At 44.9% G+C, this 21,822-nt stretch overlaps 2 protein-coding genes across 3 annotated transcripts; one reads left to right on the plus strand and one right to left on the minus strand.

Moving 5' to 3' along the window:
- Window positions 1-247: 247 nt before the first annotated feature.
- Fkbp1a (FKBP prolyl isomerase 1A) lies at window positions 248-20,380 on the minus strand. 2 transcript variants are annotated; one of them, XM_060383102.1, is made up of 5 exons: window positions 20,129-20,380; window positions 20,010-20,057; window positions 4,452-4,564; window positions 2,373-2,537; window positions 248-1,313 (listed from the first exon to the last, which is right to left on the minus strand). In XM_060383102.1, exons 1-4 carry the CDS (start codon window positions 20,163-20,165, stop codon window positions 2,409-2,411), a joined length of 327 nt encoding a protein of 108 aa, XP_060239085.1. In that variant the 5' UTR covers window positions 20,166-20,380; the 3' UTR covers window positions 248-1,313; window positions 2,373-2,408. The 2 variants fall into 2 exon arrangements, with proteins under 2 accessions (XP_060239085.1, XP_060239086.1); XM_060383103.1 differs by lacking the exon at window positions 4,452-4,564 and having other exon boundaries at window positions 20,129-20,350.
- LOC110564096 (large ribosomal subunit protein eL37-like) lies at window positions 9,515-9,823 on the plus strand. Its single transcript, XM_060381334.1, is given in 1 exon segment — window positions 9,515-9,823. A coding segment is annotated over 1 exon segment (309 nt).
- Window positions 20,381-21,822: the final 1,442 nt, after the last annotated feature.

Here is a 21,822-nt window from a genome sequence, read left to right on the forward strand (position 1 = left end):
ACTCCCTGTTAAAGGCAGGTTGAATCCTTATCTGTGACTGCAGAGTAGTTAAGGTATGTGAGTAGGACCCATGACTGCTCTAGCCTGCCCCAGGCAGTTCCTCCCACCCCCAACAAGGCCAAGGAGGAAAGTCTGTCACTGCTGTATTGTCAAGATACTACCTTGGACACTACTTACCTACCAACCTCTGTGCTAAAAGGGGGAAGAAGGGTTGAGGCATATGCAAGTAACCACCATGACACAGAGCTGAGAAAAGCCAGCATAAAGCACTTTTATTGCAATAATAAAACTTGAAACACATATGTGGTGCAGAGGGCAGGGGACAAAAGCATACTTTCTCTCACCAAATCACTACACAGGACAGCAGAGGGTGAGAAGGAACTGAAGGAGGAAAAGCCAGGAAGCCAAGATCAGCAGAGAGAGCCAAGCATCAAAACCCAGGAGATGCTGAAGCTGTGATGACCAGCATCATTTTCTTAGAGAACACTCAAGGATTTGTCATGATGGCTGGCGTCCACTGGGTGGTGAGTCTACAAACAGCACCTTCAATTTAAACTTTCCATTAAAGTTCTTAAAATTTAGGAAGTGGAGCTTGGATAGTTACAAGATTACAAAAGTCCTGAAAATCCATTAGAAAAACTATAGGATGAAAAACAAATTAAGCCAGGTCACAAAGAAGGCTTCAGAGGTCCCTGGCGACCCAGGGACAGATACGGTAGTGTCCAACACAGCAGTAAAGGGACCTGCTTTAAAAGGCAGACGGTTTCAGAAGGTGGGAGGGCTCTCAGAAGCAAAGACTCTTTCCCTCCCTTCCCACTTCTGTTTGGGTAGGGCTTTCAGTTCAACAGGAGAAAAATCCAGCCCTCAACAGCATCTTGAATCTGCTATGGCTTTGCAGTGCAGCATCAAGAATGCCTTAATATATAATAGATAAAATTTTTATCCAAAAAAATAAAAATAAAATAAAATAAAAATTCTTGCAAATCCCACCCCCAATACCAATTCCTATTCTTAAGTTAACCCATTGCTTGTGCTGTTAATACTTGACAATATACTTCATTGGAAACCTAGATCTGAAAAGACTGAAACTGAGTCTTCACCCCAAAACCAAGTAACTTGAGGTTTATGGCATATAGTTTAGGCCAACACACACACACAAGGGAAGAGGACATGGAGGTGTCCGAAGCAAAGCTGAGTGACGGAACACATTCAGTCGGGTAGGTGTCTATACAAAGAGTGGTGGGACATCAGGAAAAGCTCCGCATGGATTCATGTGCACCGATCTGGAGGTACCAGATCCCTCCATGGCAGATCTGTTGGGGACAGAAAATCTGTAAGTTCCAGCAACTCTCATTCTCTGTGTGGACAGCCACAATATTATCTGTCATGCCAAGTCCTGTCCTGAGCAACTGAGCAGTCTTTTGGAACCAGGCCACTCCTGAGCTGGAAAAAGCAGTTGGATTGACTGGGTTTCCATGCAAGTAAACTTCTTGTGCGCAACTTGCCACATGTGGGTCATATGGCTTTTCTCTTGTTAGCCTAGCATTAAGTTTAGCTTGCTAAGGACAGGAGGAGGCTGCCTCTCCCACCACCAATGCTGCTGACAACACAGTGATCAACAGGATCCAACTTGGCTTCAGGTTTCCAAAGATATCCTTACCCAACCTCTGGCTGTGGTCTCCGGATTCTAGGGGTATAATAAACAGTAAAGTCTGGGCCAGCTGCAAGGGTAACATTCATGTGTAAAGAGATTCTACTAGCCACAAGAAAAAGGCCACACCACTAAGATGCTGAGCTTAATGTTCTAAGAATGAAAGGAAAGGAGAAACAGAAAACAGGCTTCAGTTCTACTTTGCCACCATATGGATGTGACCAGGAAGTGTTTCCTTCACTAGGAAGGACAACTCAGGCTCCTATAGTTTTCTCCTAGAACTGCCTGATCTAAGGGTTTCTTCCGTGAGATGGCTCAAGCTGACATGCTGCTCTTGTAAAGGTGCTTTTCTTACTAGCTTCTAGAAGCACAGAACAAAACAAAGCCAAAAAGACTTCTACTTCAAAAAATCTAAAATGCTAGCACTAGGAACTTGGCTGTGGTTCCAAAGACCTCAACTCAGTAAGCTACATATAAAAAGCTTAAACAGCTGCCATCCCCATCAGCTCCTTCAAGACATATCCCAAACTGTTCTTAGAGTTGTCAAATTTTACACTGACATTTAACACTGGAAGGAGAGAGAAAGAGAGGGAGAGGGGAGAGAGGGAGGAAGACAGAGATTAGCCATATAGTGTTTTCTGTCCTTGCCTCTACCAAATACTGTCCTAACAAGGGAGCAAAACAAAGGCAGTTAGAGCCCTTCATCATTAAGTACTCTTACCCATGTGCAAGGAGCTAAGGGAGGAAGCCACTTCTGTCATTCCAGTTTTAGAAGCTCCACATCGAAGACAAGAGTGGCATGTGGTGGGATGATGCCTGGGTGCCCAGTGGCTCCATAGGCATAGTCTGGGGAGATTGTCAGTTTGGCTCTCTGGCCCACACTCATCTGTGAAAAAAAAAAAAAAAACAAAGATTAAACTCAGCGGGACATGCTCCTAATCGCTGCACAAGCTGAGCTGGTTACTAGGTGTCCCTGGCCAGGACAGTGTTGACCAAGATACTATAGTGATTGCAACTGCCCATCCAAAAGGCAGCACCCAATGGAAAACTTGGGAAGTTGGCAGTCACATTAGATGGAACCCAATGGCAATTAAAAACCCCTCCTGACTTTCTGAAGGGTCAGAGCTTACTGATATCATACAAACAGTTCTCATACTGTATTATTTGTACAATTAAGACAAGGGGAAAGGCAGCATGTGTTTATACAGATGCAGCCTTTACATGTGTGGTTAGTGTAATCCATGGATGTAGCAACTCTCAACCAGAGGGATCACTATACTTTAAGGAGCTTAAAAAACAAACAAACAAAAAAACCCACAGATTAGTATCTGAGGACAATCCACTATTCTGTGCTTCCTATATTTAGATTTGGGAGTGCAGGGGGCAGGATCTCATTCTGTAGCTTAGGGTAGCACAGGCTGGTCTCAAACTCTTAACAACACTCTTGCTTCAAGTTTGGTTAGATTATAGGTGTTTACCACACCCAGTTTATACTTACAATCTTATGGTAAAACACTTAAAAAAAGACACTGATTTTCTTCTGGGTAATAAGACAACATATATGTCATATATAGTATTTATACATTTATACTAGTTAATGGAAGATATCTTTAGAAGGATAGCGGTGTAGCCCTTGCTAACATGGATTTACTATGCAGTCAAAGCAGGCCAACTCATGCATGGGTGATTTTCCTGCTTCAGCCTCCCAACAGCTGAGATTACAAGTATGAACTGCACAGGTGACTCAAGTCCATGGCTTTAGCTAATAAAAATCAAGACAATAGTTTCCATTAGCTCAACAATTCTACTTTCTAGAATATTCTGCTAACAACTTATGTATATGTCCATCACATAGCATTAATGACTTCTTACACATGTCCATACTATAGATTATTTATAGATCCCAGTGGGCTTTTAAGACACAACATGGAAACATGGCCAAAACATTGTTAGATGAAAAGGGAATCTTTCAAAATTCCCCCCGTGGCAGGATCCTGTACCTGCAAACATGGAGCTAAATCAGCATCAAGAAATGGAGAAGGGCATGTGCCTCACCCACCCCCCTCTGTCTTTCTGCTTCTTTCCTCCCAATCCCCCCCTCTCTCTCTCATACATAAATGACCAAACAATCAGTGGCACCTTGATGACACTACCTGATGACACTTCAGAGTATAACCCTACAAAGGCTGTAACTGAGACTACTTTCTAGAACTTTCCCTGAGTAATACTTACACACATGTAAAATGAAGACTGTAAGACAAGCATGTAGTATGGTTCACGATACCAAAACATTGGGAAATGACTCAAATGGCCTTCATTAGGGTGCTGGTTAGCTGAATTATAGCACCCATTCTCCCAGAGAGCATTCAGCTATATGGATCTCTGTCATATTCAGGTATGGAGTGTCAAAGTTGGTGAAACATGTAAACTCCAGGCAATTGTGTACAGCTAAAGGCAAGGGAAGTACGATCTCTGTGTGCTAAACTATGCAAGAAAACCCATGGAGCTGGAGAGATGGCTCAGTAGTAAGGGCACTGGCTGCTCTTGGGAGAAGACAAGGATTAGTTCCCAACACCATACGGCAGCTTACAACCCTCTCTAATTCTAGTTCCAGGAAATCCAATGTCCTCTTCTGACCTCTAAGGGCATGAGACACAGATGCAATGTGCACACCCATATGCAGGTGAACACTCCTCATGCAGATCAAAGTAATAATCTTTAAAAAGAAAGAAAGAACCCTCACAGCATGTTATTTGTGGGGTATTAGTTCAGATGCTAGGAAACAAGGCAAAGAACATACCTGGGCTACTCCTTCTTCCCAGCCTCGGATCACCTCCTGCTTGCCTAGCATAAACTTAAAAGGTTTGTTTCTGTCCCGAGAAGAATCAAATTTCTTTCCATCTTCAAGCATCCCTATTAAAAAAAAAAAAAAAAAAAAAAAAAGTACAGTTGTAACATGAGCAACGAAGAGAAACAACATGAAGCATTTCAAAAAGCACTAGCACAGGTCCCATCGCCACAGCAATGCCAGTGTGCCTGGGACAGGTACTCTAGCTTAGGGAATTGAGCCACTTCTGAAGGATTTCCTGTGGTCTCACTGGGCAGCTATGTAGTTGTCCTGACACCACGCAGTCTGTTACCTAACTCTTAAGTATGACTACTACCTTAATCTGGAGTTAAAGCATAAGCTTCCTGCCATGACACTCCCAGCACCATGGACTTCTCAATTAGTATTGCAGTTTTCTTTGCTTGTGTAAGGGTCACCAGTGCAAGAGGCAGTAATCCCCAACTCTGCCACAATACATATGCAACAAGCACATAGCATGTTCTCCCAACCCTGTTCCACTCTCCACTCTGCTCCATAGCTGGCTGTGCCTATATACATTGCTGTTCTCCATGGCAGATGAACAAGTCCCCAGCACGAGAGGAAAATCCTCTCAGCATCATGGGGAAAGAGATAAAAGGAAAACAGCTTTCCCTGGCACTCTGGTGCTGTCTTATTTCAAAAACAGGAACCTGAGCATAGGCTAGCATTTGTGTTGGCAGTCTTCCTGAGAAAGTAGCAAATAACCTGCATGACCAGAGGAACTGGAACATGCTAACATTCACCCCACTGCTGAAGCTCCTATCTTGACAGCACATTCCATTTCCCAGGTGAAAATCTGGCAAGATGTGAAGTAATTTGCTCAAGTGGCAAAATAGACAAAACCCCTCATACCATGTTCCTTTAACTGGACCTTTTTATTCTCCCAAGGGTCAGGCAGACCACAATGAAAAAGGAACCCCAGCAATGGAGATCACAGAGGGTGAGCTCCGTGAGAAAAGAGTAGTAGACATCTGTGGCAGACATCTGCAGCTCCCTTTTCAAAACATCCCTGCAAAGGGTTTCTCCAGGAAGCCAGTGTCAGCCAACACGGTTAGCTGACCCTGAGCTCCTGAAAGCTTCCAAATGCAACTCCAGGCTGGAGGGAGTTAGTGGTGGGCCCAGAACTGATACGCAACACAACAGGGTTTAAAGATCCATGAAAAAGGAATTCCCCTGTGCTCGTGTATGTGTTCATAGGGGTAGAAAATCCTGAAGGAAAAAAAGTCCTAACCTAGAAAACAATGTCAACCCTGGTCAGTAGACTGAGGAAAAGACATGAACTGAAAGCACTATCATAGTCGCCAGACTTTAACCAAATAGGAAACAGGGTGGAGGCTGCTGTCCTGAGTAAGAGTCAAGACGGATGTCCTGGGCAAAATGGGTGTCATACAGCCTGAAGACTTGAGGGGAAGGAAAACAAGACCTATCCCTGTTCCAAATCTGTGAAGAAACAGGAGGTGGCACCCTAGAACTTCTGAGCAGGGTTATACATTTAACTTGCTTTTATCGGAATACAATCATCACCTGATAGAACTGACAAGCAACAGGCAAGAATGATCTCTCCAGGTCCATCGACAGAGCAACCTCAGCCATAGGAACCACCCCAATGAGCCCAGTTAGAGAAAGATAGCAAGATTCTCAGAATCCATTCCCTGGACATGTGCAAGCCTTTTCATTCTGCTTATGAAACTGCTTTAACAGAAATAAGGAAACCAACTCTAAGGCTCTGTAGCTCACCCAAAGTCAGAGCCAACGAACAGGGGAACGTGGCTTTAGCAAAAAGCTTTATTTAGCTCAGGGAGGACTGTGAACCATGAAGGATAACTGATAACCAGAAACAGCCTCTTCCTGGTCTAGATTCTTCTGAGCAGACCATGAGTTAGGACTTGGAACAAAAGAGTAGTCCCTGGCCTTTAAGCCTAACTGTCTGTAAGAACCTGCTGGAAAAAAAATCCAGATAAAAGGGGCTAGAGATGGTTCAGTGATTAAAAGCACTGCTGTTCTCCCTGAAGATCTGGGTTGTGTCCTCAGCAATCACAGAGTGGCTTACAACAGTTTGTAATTCCACTTCCAGGGATCTGAAGCACTCTTCTGGTCTCCATGAACACCACACATACACATGGTATATACACATCTGTTCAGGCAAAGCACCATATACATAACTTCTTTTAAATTAAAATTCCTGAGCCAGGTGTGATGGTGCATGCTGTTAATCCTAACACCGAAGAGGCATAAACAGGCCAACCTGATCTACATGTAGAGTTCAAGGACAACCAGAGCTACATAGAAACACTGTCTCATTCATTCACTCATACATACATACATATATAGAATAAAATATCCTGGAAAAAAACATGACCTGAGGGGCACTTGAACCAAGGCTATGAAATAGTTCAGACCCAGAGCCTCACTTTTTACTCCTGATACAGCATCAACTTTCTAGGAGTAGCTACAGCCCAGCCAAAAAGACAGACTGAACTCAATCTAAGCCTTTTTCTTCACCAGTTACAGATGATGTAGAGCAAAAGAACAGACTAGGATGAGCCCTAGGCTTATGTACTGTTTCCCTTACTTTTTCTACTGGAGTCTAGAAAAGTCAGACATTATTAAAAAGAAGACCCAAGAAAACAGCTCCCGGGTTGGAGATAGCTCAGCTGGTAGCGCTTGTTACACAAGCATAGGCTCAAGTTCTATCCCTAGAGACCTTGCTTAAAAGGACTGGGCATGGGCAGGGCAGCACATGTGGGTGGGGAGTAAAGACAGGAAGATTCCTGGGGATTCCTAGCTAGGCAGAGTAGCCAATCAGCTCCAGGTTCAATAAGAGACAAAAAATAAGGTAAAGAGCAACCAAGGAAGACAACACAACTGCTCTTAACAAATAGTGTTTAAGGATGTCATGATGAGCTACTTACTGAAGCTTCCTGGTGACCTCAAAAAGGTCAGAAACACCAGGCAGTCACCAATGCTCCGACCTAGTCCCAAAAAATTTGCTTTGGGGTAATTAAGTCTGCTCTGCAGGCATAATAATAGAGACAGTAAAAAAGAGTGGCTGTCAAGAACTGAGGGAGAAGTAGAGCACAGAGGGTTTCTAGTGTAATAAAAATAATCTTTGTGATACTACAGTAGTAGACATGTCATTACACACCTGTCTAATCCCCCACACTCAGAATCCACACCAGGAGCAATCCTAATATATACTACGGATCTTATGTAATTATGGCATAGGTAGGTTCACCACTACAGGACAAAAACACTTTTTTATATGCACAGCCATTGTTCAGGCACATTCTTTTTGTGCGAGTCTTTCACTGAAACTATACCAAACAGAGCAGGCTAGCTGGCCAGGGAGGGACCTGCCTACCTCTACTTTTCATCTGGCCATTGGTAGGATTACAGGTACACTGCCTGAGTTGCCCTAACTCACTAATAGCAGACAAGACGCTCAGAGGGACATAGCTTCTATCTGCTGCTGAGGCAGTTAGTTCTTCAGTGAGGGATGTCTAACTCCTTTATATTAAATTCGTGTGGAACAGAGAGGCAAAGGCTCTTTTAGCTCAGGAAAAAGGCTCACTGCCTTATTCTCTTAAACTATTTCACATGAGCTGTTATCTAAGGAAAGTGGACATGAGTCTTGCTCCAGAGCTTCAGACCACAGTCCTTTCCTGTCAATCTTACCTATTTTGTCTTCCCAGGAAGAACTGAGTGTAGGAGATATTCTTTGAGCTGAAGGATTTTTCCTCCATAATCAAAATTTTTAAAAGTTGTATTCATTTAAAAGCTGTATTCATTGTATTTTATATATAAGGGCGCTTTGACTACATGTATGTATGTATGTATGTATGTACACCGGAAGAGGGCATCAGATCCCATTAGGGATGGTGTAAGCTGCTATGAGGTTGCTGGAAATTGAACTCAGGACCTCTGAAAGAAGAGCCAATGTTGTTAACCACTGAACATCTCTGCTGGGAGATCCCCCCCCAATAATTGAATTCTAAAAGCTAAATAATATCCCTAGAGAGAAGGGTAGTTGAATGGATGTCACAATGGGCCCAAGCTAAAGGAGGCTCTTGAAGGAAGAGATGCAGAGGAAAGCAGTAATATTGAAAGGCCTGAGTGTGCATGGAGCTTTCTGAGAATTATGTTATTCAACTTTGTTGACAGAACACAAGAAAAGCAGATGGGAAATAGCTAGATAGGATTTCCGTTTTCCACCAAGATGAAGGAAAAGGGACAAGATGACTGCCTCTGAATAACCAACCAACCAACTACCCATCTCTCCAAAATACCTAAGAAACAACCTCTGTGAAACAATGGAGTTAAGATATTAGATTTATCTCTGAACGTTGGAAAATAAGCAGGGACAGCCTCCAATAGCTCCAGCTCACATCCTTGGGAGTTTCCAAGGGATATGGCCCTCAAGGCAGCAGGAGTCAACAGAACAGACTATCATTTACCCACCCCCTGCTCCACTCCATTCACAGAAGTTAGAAATTGGAATTCATATCCACACTATATCAAATATTATATCATCTAATGTGGGGGGTGTGTTCATTCATGGGTGTGTATTGCTATAGCACACAAAGGGAGGTCAAAGGACAACGTGAGATGTTAGTCCTCACCTCTCACCTTGCTTATTCACTGTTTCATACTCTGGGCCAGCATGCTTCCAAGGACTCTTGTCTTAACCTTTCAGCTCACTGGTTGGTGAGGCACTGGGGTTATATGCCATAATGCCCAGCTTTACCTTGGAATCTGGAATCTGCAAGTCCTGAGCCATCTCTCCAGCCCTCAGGTATTTCTTCAGAATGGATCATGGGCCTAAATGTAAATGCTAAGCCTGCAAAATTCTTTAGAAGAATCTTTGCAATTTTAGGCAAAGATTTCTTATGTAGGGTATCAAAAGCACAAACCATAGAAAGAAAAAAACTAGACACTGAAATTCACTTAAAACTATTTTAGTCTCTTCCAGTGTCTTTGGACTCAGTGGCAGCAGCAAGATGACAAAAGGAACTTTATCCTTTGGAAAGCACTGCAATAAGATGCACATGTTGTGCTGCCGCCGCTGTAGCTCTAAGGCCTACTACCTTCAGAAGTCGAAGTGTGGCAAATGTGGCTACCCTGCCAAATGGAAGAGGAAATATAATTGGAGTTGCCAAAGCTAAGAGACAAAACCCTACTGGACTGGGTAGATGAGGAACCTAAAATTTGTCTATCGAAGATTCAGACATGGATTCCGTAAAGGAGCAACACCTAAACACAAAAGTGCAGCTGTTGCAGCATCCAGTTCATCATCAGTCATAAAATAAATGCTTTGGTTTCAAAAAATTTTATTTTAGCCAGGCAGTGGTGGAACACGCCTTTAATCCCAGCACCCGGGAGGCAGATACAGGTGGTTCTCTGAGTTCAAGGTCAGCCTGGTTTACAGGACGAGTTCCCCGATAGCCAAGGCAACACAGAGAAATCCTGTCTCAAGCAAACAAAACAAAAACTTTTTTTTAAATAAAAGACAAGCCAACCAAGAAGATCCTGTACACCCAGAGCATATAAACAACTACAATAAAGGAAAGAATAAGGAAGGATGATTGCCAAGTTCAAAGGCCAACCTGAGCTATACAACAGATTATCAAATCCAATTCAGAAAACAACCAAATTAAATGAGACAAAGCCTTGAGCCTATACTTCACTGAAACAGATGACACAGATGGCAAGTGAAAAGATGCTCAACATTCTTAAGTCATTATAAAACATAAATTAAAACAATCAGAAGGTATATTATTAATTAAAGTGAATGCCTAAAAGACTGGCCACATCAAGTATAGAGAGGACATGACACTGTCGGTGGAACGTAACAGAGCCAACTACTCTGGAAGGACCTGAGTGTGAACATTCATGCCCCATATGGCCCAGCCATCCTACATTTCAGTGTCATCTTAGAAAAATGACAGTCTGTATCTATACAAAGACTCGTACACAAATGTTTAGAGAAAATTTTAACAGTCAATCCTAAGAACCAACTCCAACACCCACCAAATGTGTCCATTCAAATGAACATATAATTCGAAGCAACAAAAAGGAACACATTACCTATACATGAAGACAGAAGAATCTTGAAATAATTATACTGAGTAAAAGAATCCAGCAGAGGGGTGGATGACACCTAAATGAACATCGGTACAAAGTCCCAATTTATTTCTAATATCAGAGATCAGACCTCTACTCTTGCCTGATGCGTCTAAAACAAAAAGGGGGAACTGTAGAGAGCTGCGTAATGCCGCGCCTTAAAGATGGAGCTGGTTTCCGCCTTCCACCTTCCCGATGGTGAGTGCTCTCTGTCACGAACAATTCCACATTTGGCTAAGGCCGAGGATCTGGCTTGCTTCCATGTATGTGGACCTATCTGCATTGCCCACGTGGCACACCTGGGTTGGCTACCCAGAGGCTATTCAAGCTGTGGGCTGGCTTTCCCCAGGGTCAGATGATTGTTCAAGGTTCCTGAATAAACTGCATTGAAAAAAAAAAAAAAAAAGAATCCAGCAGAGGACTAAATACCTAAACACAGACTAGCCAGGTGTGCTGGTATGTTATCTTTTATCCTAGCACTCCAGAAGACAGAGGCAGGAGAATCTGTGTGCGTTCCAGGTGAGCCTGGTCTACACAGTGAGTTCCAAGACTAAAGAGATCCTGGCTCAAAAACACAGAACAAAACAAACTGAAAACTAAGCTCTGCAACAAAAGCACATTAGCAGCTAGGGAAGGATACAGATGGAAGCCTCACAGGAAATTTAGCACGGCTTAAGAAAATGTACACTGCTGTGGTACAGACAGTGCTTTACTATACAGCATAGGCTGGCACGAACCCTTAATCCTCTTGCCTCTGACTCCAGGTTGCTAAGATTGTAAGTATGAGCCATTGTACCTAAAATTGCACACTTTAAATATGTGACATTTACTGTATGACAACTGTGCCTTAACAAAACTTTAAAAGGGAAAGCAGATTGCTGACCATGGAGGTGCACATCTGTATTGAAGGCTGGGGGAGATCATTCTGAGGTCAGCTAGATCAGCAAAATGAGACCCTGCCTGCAAAGACAGAAGGAAAAAAGAAGTAGGTAGTGACATTTACTAACCCCATGCATATGCTCAGCTCCTACTCCACACAGGGAACAGAAGTAGGGCAGAGAAGGGAACAGGTCGAATCTCAGCAGTGTTCCATCCCTTTCAACTCCTGAGCACCTGGAGCTCTTGAGCAGTGAAACCACCTGCCAAGTTACCAGCAGAATTTCCTAGAGGGAAAATAGGCTCAGCTGGGAGGAGGCAACTGAGGCTATAGTTCACACACAGAAAGCTTTCTGCTCTCAAGGACACACTTGGCTGCTGGCAGCAGCAGTCACTTTCACTTCTGACTAGATATAAACTCCACGACTAACAGTTGTTTGAAGTAGTGAAGACCCTCGGTACCTAGTCATAAATCAGGGACTCATTTGGCTCAGCCCACGGCTCCACTTGCCTGACTTAAGAACAAGCAGGACAGGACATGCGGTAGGTTTCCATATTTAGACCTTCTTCCCTATATGGCAAGCTGCAGCTCAGGGATGCTCCTAGAAGGGCTGGCTTTACTGATTAAAACCTTTAAGTTTCTAATCAGTGAGGAAAATGAGAAGAATTGGGAGTGTTTAATGTAAAGCACAAGACCATGGGAGGAATAAAGAAGGCTCCCACTGCACACAGCCATGCCACTTCTATCACATGTAGCTTCTCAGTGGGAGGAATTAGACTCAAATCCTTGCAGAGGAGGATTTCAGTGCTAGGTAAGCACTCCACCAGTCACACCCAGTTCTGGAGTATGTTCTTGTTCACAAGTAATAGGCAAAGGGTAAAAAAGAGACAGCACCTGCCAAGCAGAGGACCAGAGTGCCCAAGGCTGAGCTCGTTCCCAGTGTTTGGCTCAGGCCACAGAAACAGCAAGGACCAAGATAAAGACTCAAATCCATGAGGACCACTGACTATTCAGATTATTTCTGGCACATTTTGCTTTGCAAAGGCAGAGTCCCAATATGCCCTCTCTTGGGTGGAGAACATGATGGAAGACTCAAGAAACTCAAGCTTCAGTACTAGTAGCAAAAGCTCATTCACAGTGCTCACCAACATTTGCATGAGGTTTTCACAAGTTGTGTTTTACTGACCAAGTAAAGTTATAAAGAAAAAACTTTAAACCGTTGTATTTAAATCAAATAAAATGAACATCCCCAAACCAAAGCTAAGTTCCTGTTGTTTGCCAGTGGGAGAAGAAAGGCTTGCTAAGGCCAAAGTCCAGGAGTTCCTAAGTACAACCAGCACAGCTGCTGAATGGAAGGGGGGGCCATGCAACTGAAACCACTCAGGACTTTCCCAGGTGGGAGCACTGCCAGAGGCCTGAGAACAGACTTGTTCCCTATTAGACACAAAAGCTTCCCAAACTCTTCTCTGCATCACTTCTGTGTTAGAAAGACAACATTCCCATGCTAAGTTCACCAAAAGGGACAGGGGAGCAGTCAAGGTGGTTACACAGATGATGTAGTTGAACAGTATGCAGATCAGTGATGTATGGGTACGACTAGAAGATCAGTCTAGCTGAGTACCTGCAATGAGTCAGTGCAGGAAAGACAGAGAATGCTGCTGCCAATGAGGAAAGCTTGGCATTCAAGCTTTCAATATACCTTATTTTACTATAAGAAAACAGACAAAAAAAAAAAATTGTATTTGGAAAGCTCCACTCTACTCAAAAGAAAAAGAACAGCTCTTCAGCAAGTGTTGGAGCTATTTCAGCTGACCTCTAGGCCCCTGTGACTGCATCCCAGTGCAACCTTTTTGCGCTGGGCTGCTACTTAGCAGGATAACCTTGGTGAACGGTACAGCCAGAGGTCAAGTGCATACCCAAAGAAGGTGCTACATCCCATCACCTGCCTAGTCCACTAAATGCAAGCAAGCCCAACCATGAGGAAACACTTATCTTTGGCCAAATCCCTTTAGATTCTATGACAAAAATTTTCAACGTCCAGCCTCACAATGGGAGGAGCTGTGCAACAATGTGAAGAACACAATAAACTCCTCTCTTCAGGCACGCCTTTCAGTTCTCATGTCAATCACAATGTAAACAGTAGCTGGCTAACGGTAATATGCACTGTTCTAGGATGTACTCCTCCAGACTGGCTCACCCCCTTCCCTGATTCTCTGCTTCTGCTCTTGCTCTACCTCCAGCATAAACCTGTTGAGCAGCCAGACAACCTTTGAAAATACAGAGACTTGATTTCCCCTGGCTTTTAAAAGCCCTCCCGCGGCTCTCCATCACTTTCAGAAAAGAATCTAAAAAGTGGCTAACAAGAGCTGCTATCTCTCAGATTTCATGGATTCCCTCAAACTTCTCTGTTCCTAGAATGCTACTTCCTTACAGCCTGCATTATCAACTACACTGCTACCTCTTTACACTTGCTGCTGAGCTGCCCAAATTCTTACTCAAATAGCTCCTAACTCCTTCAGCTATAGACTCACTTTCTGAGGCCTTTGCCATTTAAAATCTTCACCTTTTCCTGTCCCTTTCCTTAGCACTAATGAACAATACATTTGGGCATAATCATATTAATTATACCTTTTCCACTACAGCTAAAAATCTACAAGGGCAGTAATTGTGTTTTCCTTCATTTTTAAATTCTTGATGCCCAGTACAATACCTTGCACACAATGAGTTCATACAAAGAAATTAAAGATACCTTCTCCCTCTAAGTACATGTACCTTAGATAATTCTTTCCTTTTGCCTGCCCACTGACACCTAGGACAAGGTGCCACTTCTTCCAGGAATGTTCTTAAAAGTGCCAGTTGCTCCACAGGGATCTCAATGTATGGCCACTTAGCCAACGCTCTTTCCCACTTGCACATACCATCACTGAATAATACAGAAGGGTGAACTATGGGAGTAGTAACAACAACAATGTCCAAAACAGATGTAAATACCTTCTCCTTCTGGATTAAAGGAAATAAAACACCTACTACAGCAACAGGAATGCCTCCAGAGACCTCTCCCCTCCCCAAGGGAGAAACTCTGAGTACAAGAGAACACATAGGCCTGCCTGAGTGGCTGGAGCACTTGGAACAGAAACTGCAAATTCCAAGGCACACAACACAAAACATCCCACTGCAGCGAGCCAACCTCAAAAGAAGCAAAACTATAAAACTCACTGTGGAAACTGGGGTGATTTCACTGAGTTTGGTTTGGGATTGAACTGGATCACTTTACACTGTCTTGGATATAACAAACAGGAAAATAAGGAGCATACCTTTGTTCATGGCAGGGGCTTCAGGATATTTCAACTTAAGATGGCCCTGCTAAGCTGGGCATAGAGACACAGGCCTTTAATCCCAGTACCTGGGAGGCAGAGACAGGCTCTCTGTGAGTTCGAGGCCAGTTTGGTCTATATGGTGAGTCCTAGGCCAGCAAGAGCTACAAAAAATGAGACCTTTTTTTTGGGGGGTGGGAACAACAAACAACAAAAAAAGATGTCCCAGCTAATCACAGGTTACTGAACTACAGATATGTTCATAATGGATAATAACATTCAACAAAATAGCAACCACTGTGCCATGCAGGCAGTAGCACTTGGATATAAACATCACTTTGTTTTCACTTTTATTTCTCTGAAAAGCTCTCCACGAATAGTGCACCCAACACAGGAGAAGCATGCTTCGGGGTAAGGCAAAGAAGGCTCCCTAACACAACACCACTTGTGTAACTGATTGGAAGACAACTACAGAGGAAGGAAACCTCTGCACAGCAGGATCCATTTCACACTGCCAACATCTTACTGAGCTGAGGAAATTTGGAACAGAACCAAACCCTAACCTGTCCATACAGCCAAAGTAGCACAGGCTAGCTGCAGCACTCTCACATAGGGCTGGCCCAACTACCCCACCAAATCAGCAGCTTCCTCATACACAGATCCTGAGGTATGGCTATAGATGGACAATCATTCCACTCTATCTCTTCTGTATACCTATTTTCCTACCTGTGAAACAGGCAGGGGCAACACTTCAGTCTTTTTGTTTGAAACAGGGTTTCACCATGTAGCCTTGGTCAGCCTTGCTAGATATACTAGGCTGGCCTCAAGCTCATAATGGCCCACCCACTCTGCCTCCTGAGTGCTGGAATTAAAGGCATGAGCCATCATGGCTGGCTTCCAACTGCTTCAATCTTAAGCATCCAAGTCTGACAACTCTGAGGAGTTTTGGTGCCAAGACCACAGCTCAACCTTGTTCCTACTGTAGCCACCACAATGGACAAGAACTCCACTGCCTGGTTTATGGAGCATAAGGAATCAGTATGAAAAATGTCAGAGCTGCCACATGCCTCTGTTCACAAGGTGCTACTGTCTCAGGTTTTACAGAAGCCAAAAGAAAATGACATACTTAAATTCCCAGAGCCCATTGTCTGCAAAGGTAAACATAAACCCCGTAAAGGACCTCCATCCTTTGAGGAGTGTGCCTAAGGGCATTACTTCTACCCATGGGCTGGAATACTCTCACACTTGGGAGACCAGGTACTGTACATATCATATCCCCCAGAGGGAGGAGGTTAAAATCCATGAGAATTCAAGACATGTTCCTTCAATACTCAGAAAGTATTCTTATAGCAACATACCAAGTTTTCCGAACCCCACTGCCTACCACTCCTTCACACTCTCACTCCAATCCCTGGGCTTTGCACAAGAACTCTTCCTCCAGATGGCTACAAAGCCTACTACCAAACTTGCTGTGTGTGTGATGCTGGGGTGGGAAGTATCACTCATCAGGATTTTCCCAACTCTCTCCATAAAAAGCAAGCTCCCCCTTCTCTATCCCTCTCTGCTTTACTCTCCCTGGTGTGCCTCTCACCAACTTGACAGTCACCCTGTCATACTGGTCCCCCTCTTGAGCTAACCCCATCAGATAAGGGCTTTCTCTACTTAGTTCACTGGCTTTACTCATGCCTGGTTTGTTGCTGCAGAAGGGGGAAGAAAGCATCCTGTCACAATTCTGTCCACACAGCTCCAGCCTGTTTTGTGACAGACAATATACAATAGAAAAGTATCACTGGAGGCAATTCTTAAATAGAAGCTTCCGTCCAGACATCAGGTCACCAACTAAGAAACAGCTGATGGAGGAGTGAATAAAATAAAGCAGAGAATAGGGAAGAAGGCTTAAGAATAGTTAAAGGTAATGGGGTCAGACCTGCCCTGGGAGCTTTGGCAGTTCCAGGCAGATTGGACGTGATGCCAAAGACTCATGGCTTCTCCATCAGACACCAGGAGGCTATAGATGACTTAAGCCTGTTCCCAAGGACAAGATGGCTAGCTACATTTTAGAAGGATTTTAAAAAATTAAAAAAAAAAAAATTCCTTCAATCCACTTGAAACTGCTCTCACAATGGCAAGCACATGGCCTGCTGTGGCTGAGTGAACAGGGATATGTTTCACAGCAAGCGTGAAGCAGTGAGGGAGGGGCTGTGGAAATCCACTCAGCCTTAAATGGCTTAATGTGTGGCTTACTGTCCCACCTCCTCCCTGACAGCTCAGTCAAGGCTTGCCATACCCCTTAACAACCATTAGATTCTCAGTGGCACCTCAGAGGCCTTCAAGGCCACACTTTGGTAGTGCTCTGGCTGAGGTCACAGAAAGCACTAGAGGAAGGCTCAACAGTGGCACAAAGTCAGTCCTTATTGGCATTCAAAATATCCTTGAGGTTAAGGGTTGGGGGTGCAGCTCAATAGTCAAATTGTTTGGCTAGTACCCCCAAAGTCCTAGGGTTCATCCCTAGCATGGAGGGTTGGGGGAGGAGGGCTGGTGATCTTACTTCCTTTGCTGTTTCTTTGGACCCATTCTAAATCAGCAGAAATGGACACGGCTAAATATTCATGATCAAGAGTACTGACCCAATTCAAGCCTCAGTCACTCAGGCAAACAATCCTAGCCAGACACTCCACCAGTTAGAAGCACAAATCTTGAACAGAGAATGTCTGAGACAGGCAGAGGGGGGAAAACCAGAGATGAGAAATAGGGGCTTCCTGTCTTTGAGGACCTTCTTCCTCCAATCTTTTTGTTTTGTTTTGTTGTTTTTGAAGACAGGGTTTCTATGCGCAGCCTTGACTATACTAGACTCAGGCTGACCTCAACTCACAATGATCCACCTGCCTCTGGCTAGAGTGTTGGAATTAAAGGCATGTACCATGCCTGGGTTCTTCCTCAGATTTTAAAGACAACCTTCTCTCTGATCACAGGCTCTTCAAGATAGAAGTCTATTCCAGCAACTAAAAAAGCCTTAATGCTAAGGATGTGATCTCACAGCACTTCTACCCCCTTCTCTCACGCCCCCACAGGTCTCAAACAGGTTCTTCCTGGGAGGCTGGTGGCAAACACTCTTAGGAACAAAGCAGCCCGCCCTCAGGAGAACAGCCTATTCTGTGAGCATGAGGCATAGCTGGCTTCTCACTAAGGCGTCTTTGTGGAGTTTATCAAAATGAAATAAAAAAAGAAAGCTTTTGTTCTAAGACGTGCCAGGGTCCTGTTGTTGTTCTGGGAACGTGTGGGTGGGTGCCACCCGCGTGGAGAACAGACTTGAAGAGGCATTAGGAGCCCTAATGGTGTTCTGGGTTCCATAGCCATCCGTTCTTTTAGGAAAAGGCTCCAAACACTATGGGACAGTTTACCAACAAGCACAGCAAACCATTTCTACCTACATGCTGATAGTTGGTTTTCAGCAGCAGTGAAACACAGGCTAGGCAAGGATGAGGGGCCATCTTGGACACAGATGTAGCCAGGCACTGTAGTGTGGCTGCCTCAAACCAAAGTAAAGAGGGCTCTGGGAATCCAGGGAACCGTCCACTCATCCACATCCTCAAACCCTTAAGCCTCAGCCAGTGGGTCATAACTCCTCTGTTGGGGGTGGGGGGTGTCCAAATGACCCTTTCATAAGGGTTGCCTAAGACCATCAAAACCACAGATGTTTACATTATGATTCACAACAGTAGCAAATGAAAATAATTTTATGGTTGGGGGTCAACACAACAGGAGGAACTATATCAAAACTGCCTTAAACACATGGCTATTTAAAAAAAAAAAAAGGAACAATATTCTTTTTCAGCTTGCTATCAAAAATGGCAAAACTGATGATCTTTCCTCTACTGGCCCTCCCAGGCAAAGGCACTGACTGTGCTCCTATCACAAGAGCTACTTTAATGTCCAAACCACCCTACAGTTTTGCCCGTAACAAGAGTCTGTTCTCTCCAAAGATGTATTTCAATGTCCCTTCCATCCACAGCATTTTTAACGTTCTAGTCCTTAACTCATCCCATCTCCTGTCCGAATCTCTACTCAAAAAGTCACAGAAATACGGGGGCATAAAAAAGGAGGACGTGAGTTGCCTTTCTTCCCTTCCCACTAAGTCATTTCCCTCAAGATAGGGATCCTCCCCTGATCAGGGAGAGAAGGCAACTTAAGCCTGAACAGCTTGGCCAGATCAAGCAGAAAAAAAGGTGGGGGTGGTGACAGTGGAGGGGAGGAGGGAGAAGCAGAAGAAACAGAGGAAGGATGAGGAGGGGGACAAAGGAAAGGGTGGGAAAGGAAAGGAGGGGGAAGGAAGCAGATTCATATCAGCTGTGGCTACACCACTCAGCCTAGCTAAGTCACAGCCAACTACCCTCCCCCTCCCCAATCCAGAAAGACCTTGTAAGGGCATGGAGTAAAAAAGATGGTCCCCAGGGCCGGCAGTCCTCATGGTCTTGATGCTTAAATTCTGGCTGGGTGTGCACGTCTTTAAAATTTCCTTTGATTTAGGTACTGTGTATTGCACTTTAAAATGGAGGTGAGAAAAGTCTATACTCCCAGAAAGGGAAGATAAGGAATGACATGGTGCATACTTTGGTCTAGTAATCACTACCATGGAGGCTAAGATTTGCAAGTGGGCCAAAGAGTAAGAGGCATTGCATTATCTATTTCCTAAATGGCACGTGAAGCCACAATAATGACTTAGCAAGTGGGCCATTTCCCACCGGTCTCAGAAAGGTGAATTCAAGGATTCTCCGGAGCAAGGGTGGCTGGGCAGACTAGAAATTACCTCCCCTTTTTTAACTATTGAAGGGAGAACCCCAAAGCACGGGGAAGGCATCCATAGCGGCTCGGAAACAGTTCAAATCTTCCTGAAGGGTCTCTGGCCGGGAGCGCGTGACCTCCGCCAGGCAACGGGCTCGCCCAGTCTCAGTTTCCTCCGCTGGCCAGTAGACACCCTGCAGCATCCGAAGCCGCGCACCGTTCAGGATGTACGAGACTGCGCCTGCCAGAAGTCCGGCTCCGCACGGCGGGCCCGGCCTGTCTCTCCGGGCACGGCCACCGCCCAGGCCTCGGCCGCCAGCCACGCGGCCACCACGCCCCGACTTCCAGCCACCGCTCCCCCAACCCGCCGCCCGGGCCCACCCGGCCCGCCCGACTTACCCGTGTAGTGCACCACGCAGGTCTGGCCGCGCTTTGGGAAGGTGCGCCCTGAGGAGAGACAGACTGCAGGTGAGTAGCTGCGCGGACGGCGGGGGAGCGGGCGGAGGTCGTCTACTCACCGTCTCCGGGAGAGATGGTCTCCACCTGCACTCCCATGGCGGCGGCGACGTTGGCAGAGGAGGAGAAGGACGCGGGCGGCGGCGCGACGGGCGGCGTGGAGCCGGAGAGGACCTGGCGGCGGTTCAGCGGCTCGGCTTCGTCCCTCGGCGTGTCTCCTGCGCACGCGCACCGCACGGCACCGCACGCCCCGCCCTACTTGCGTGAGGCGTTCACGTCGTTAGAGCCCGGGCAGCTGGGCGAGGGACCGGAAGTCCGGAGGCCACAGACCCCCGGATGCAGCTGCGGCGGAAGGCGCGTCCCGCTGGTTGCTCCCGGCCGTCCACTGTGTTTTTCCGCCTCTGAGACGCGGCAGTAATATCGGGGTCCACCAGTTACTGACAAGGTCACTTGGAGATGTTTCACACTTGCGCACAATTAATTGTTCTGTAAAGTTGTGAGGAGTTGTGAGTAGGCCTTGCACAAGTGGAACCAAGGAGACGTCTCTAAGTGCCCCTAGATTCCGAGTTCCTCATTGGAAAAGTCAGTGTTAACACTGGCCTGTATGAAAGCCCACTTTTGTCCGAATACATATTTATTCACATACGTATAGAGATATAGACAGGCGTGGTGGTGCACGCCTTTAATCCCAGCACTTAGGAGGCAGAGGCAGGCAGATCTCAGAGTTAGAGGCCAGCCTGGTCTACAAAGTGAGTTCCAGGACAACCAGTGCTACACAGAGAAAACCTGTCTCAAAAAGCCAAAAAGAAAAATATCTCATATATGAAATGAAGGGTCTCTAACTTCAGATATTGCTAAATAGACTATAGTTGGAACTCTTTTTTTAATATTTCAATGAGAGCATGTGCAACTTTGTGTGCATGTATGTGTATACATACATGAGTATATGCATATGTATATATGTATGCCTATATGTGTGTGTATATACATACGTAGACACTCAAATTCTTGAATCCCCTCCACACAAGTTTCCAATGGAGCTCTGTGGGTTTTACTTGAATACCTCCATGAACAGATAATCCAATACTTTAAAGAATAAAAACTTAGTGGCTCAGGGGTTAAGGGCACTGGCTGTACTTTCAGAGGACCTGGGTTCAATTCCCAGCACCCACACGGCAGCTCACAACTGTCTGGGCCTTAACAATGACATCCTATTTTCAGCAGGAAGTAGTTACAGAGGAGAATATTTTGCCTCTTCAACTAAGGTCTGAAATATTATGTCCAAGGAAACTCCATGGCAAAGGGGACAAAACGGCTATTTATAAAACTTATGGCACACCAAGATTATATTGCCTTACATTATTATAACCAAACAAGTATAACTTATGAATGAGCAATTTATCTTTTGATGCACTGAAAACTTTGTTTTCCCCCAGATAAAGAATGCCAAGACCCTATCAAGGATTTGACAGGGTCACATAAGACAAGGGAATGATGGACTAGGCTACCTCCATCTTAGGCTTAAAAGCCTTCTTATAATAAAGACAAAATAGGTTCACTCCTGGTTTTGGTTAAACTTCTGTTTCTCAAGGATTGGGCTATGCCCACCCGTAACTTTAACTACAAATGGTTCTGTACTACATGTTCTAGGTATGGCAATCATGTCTGTGTTCCATAAGTTCTTCATAAAACCATCTTGCAACCCTACCTTTGTTTCAAAGGGTTCTATGGCCACCTTTGACTATCTTCTTATGCC

This window comes from Meriones unguiculatus, chromosome 4 (genome assembly GCF_030254825.1).
Source record: "Meriones unguiculatus strain TT.TT164.6M chromosome 4, Bangor_MerUng_6.1, whole genome shotgun sequence".
NCBI classification, from domain to species: Eukaryota; Metazoa; Chordata; class Mammalia; order Rodentia; family Muridae; genus Meriones; species Meriones unguiculatus.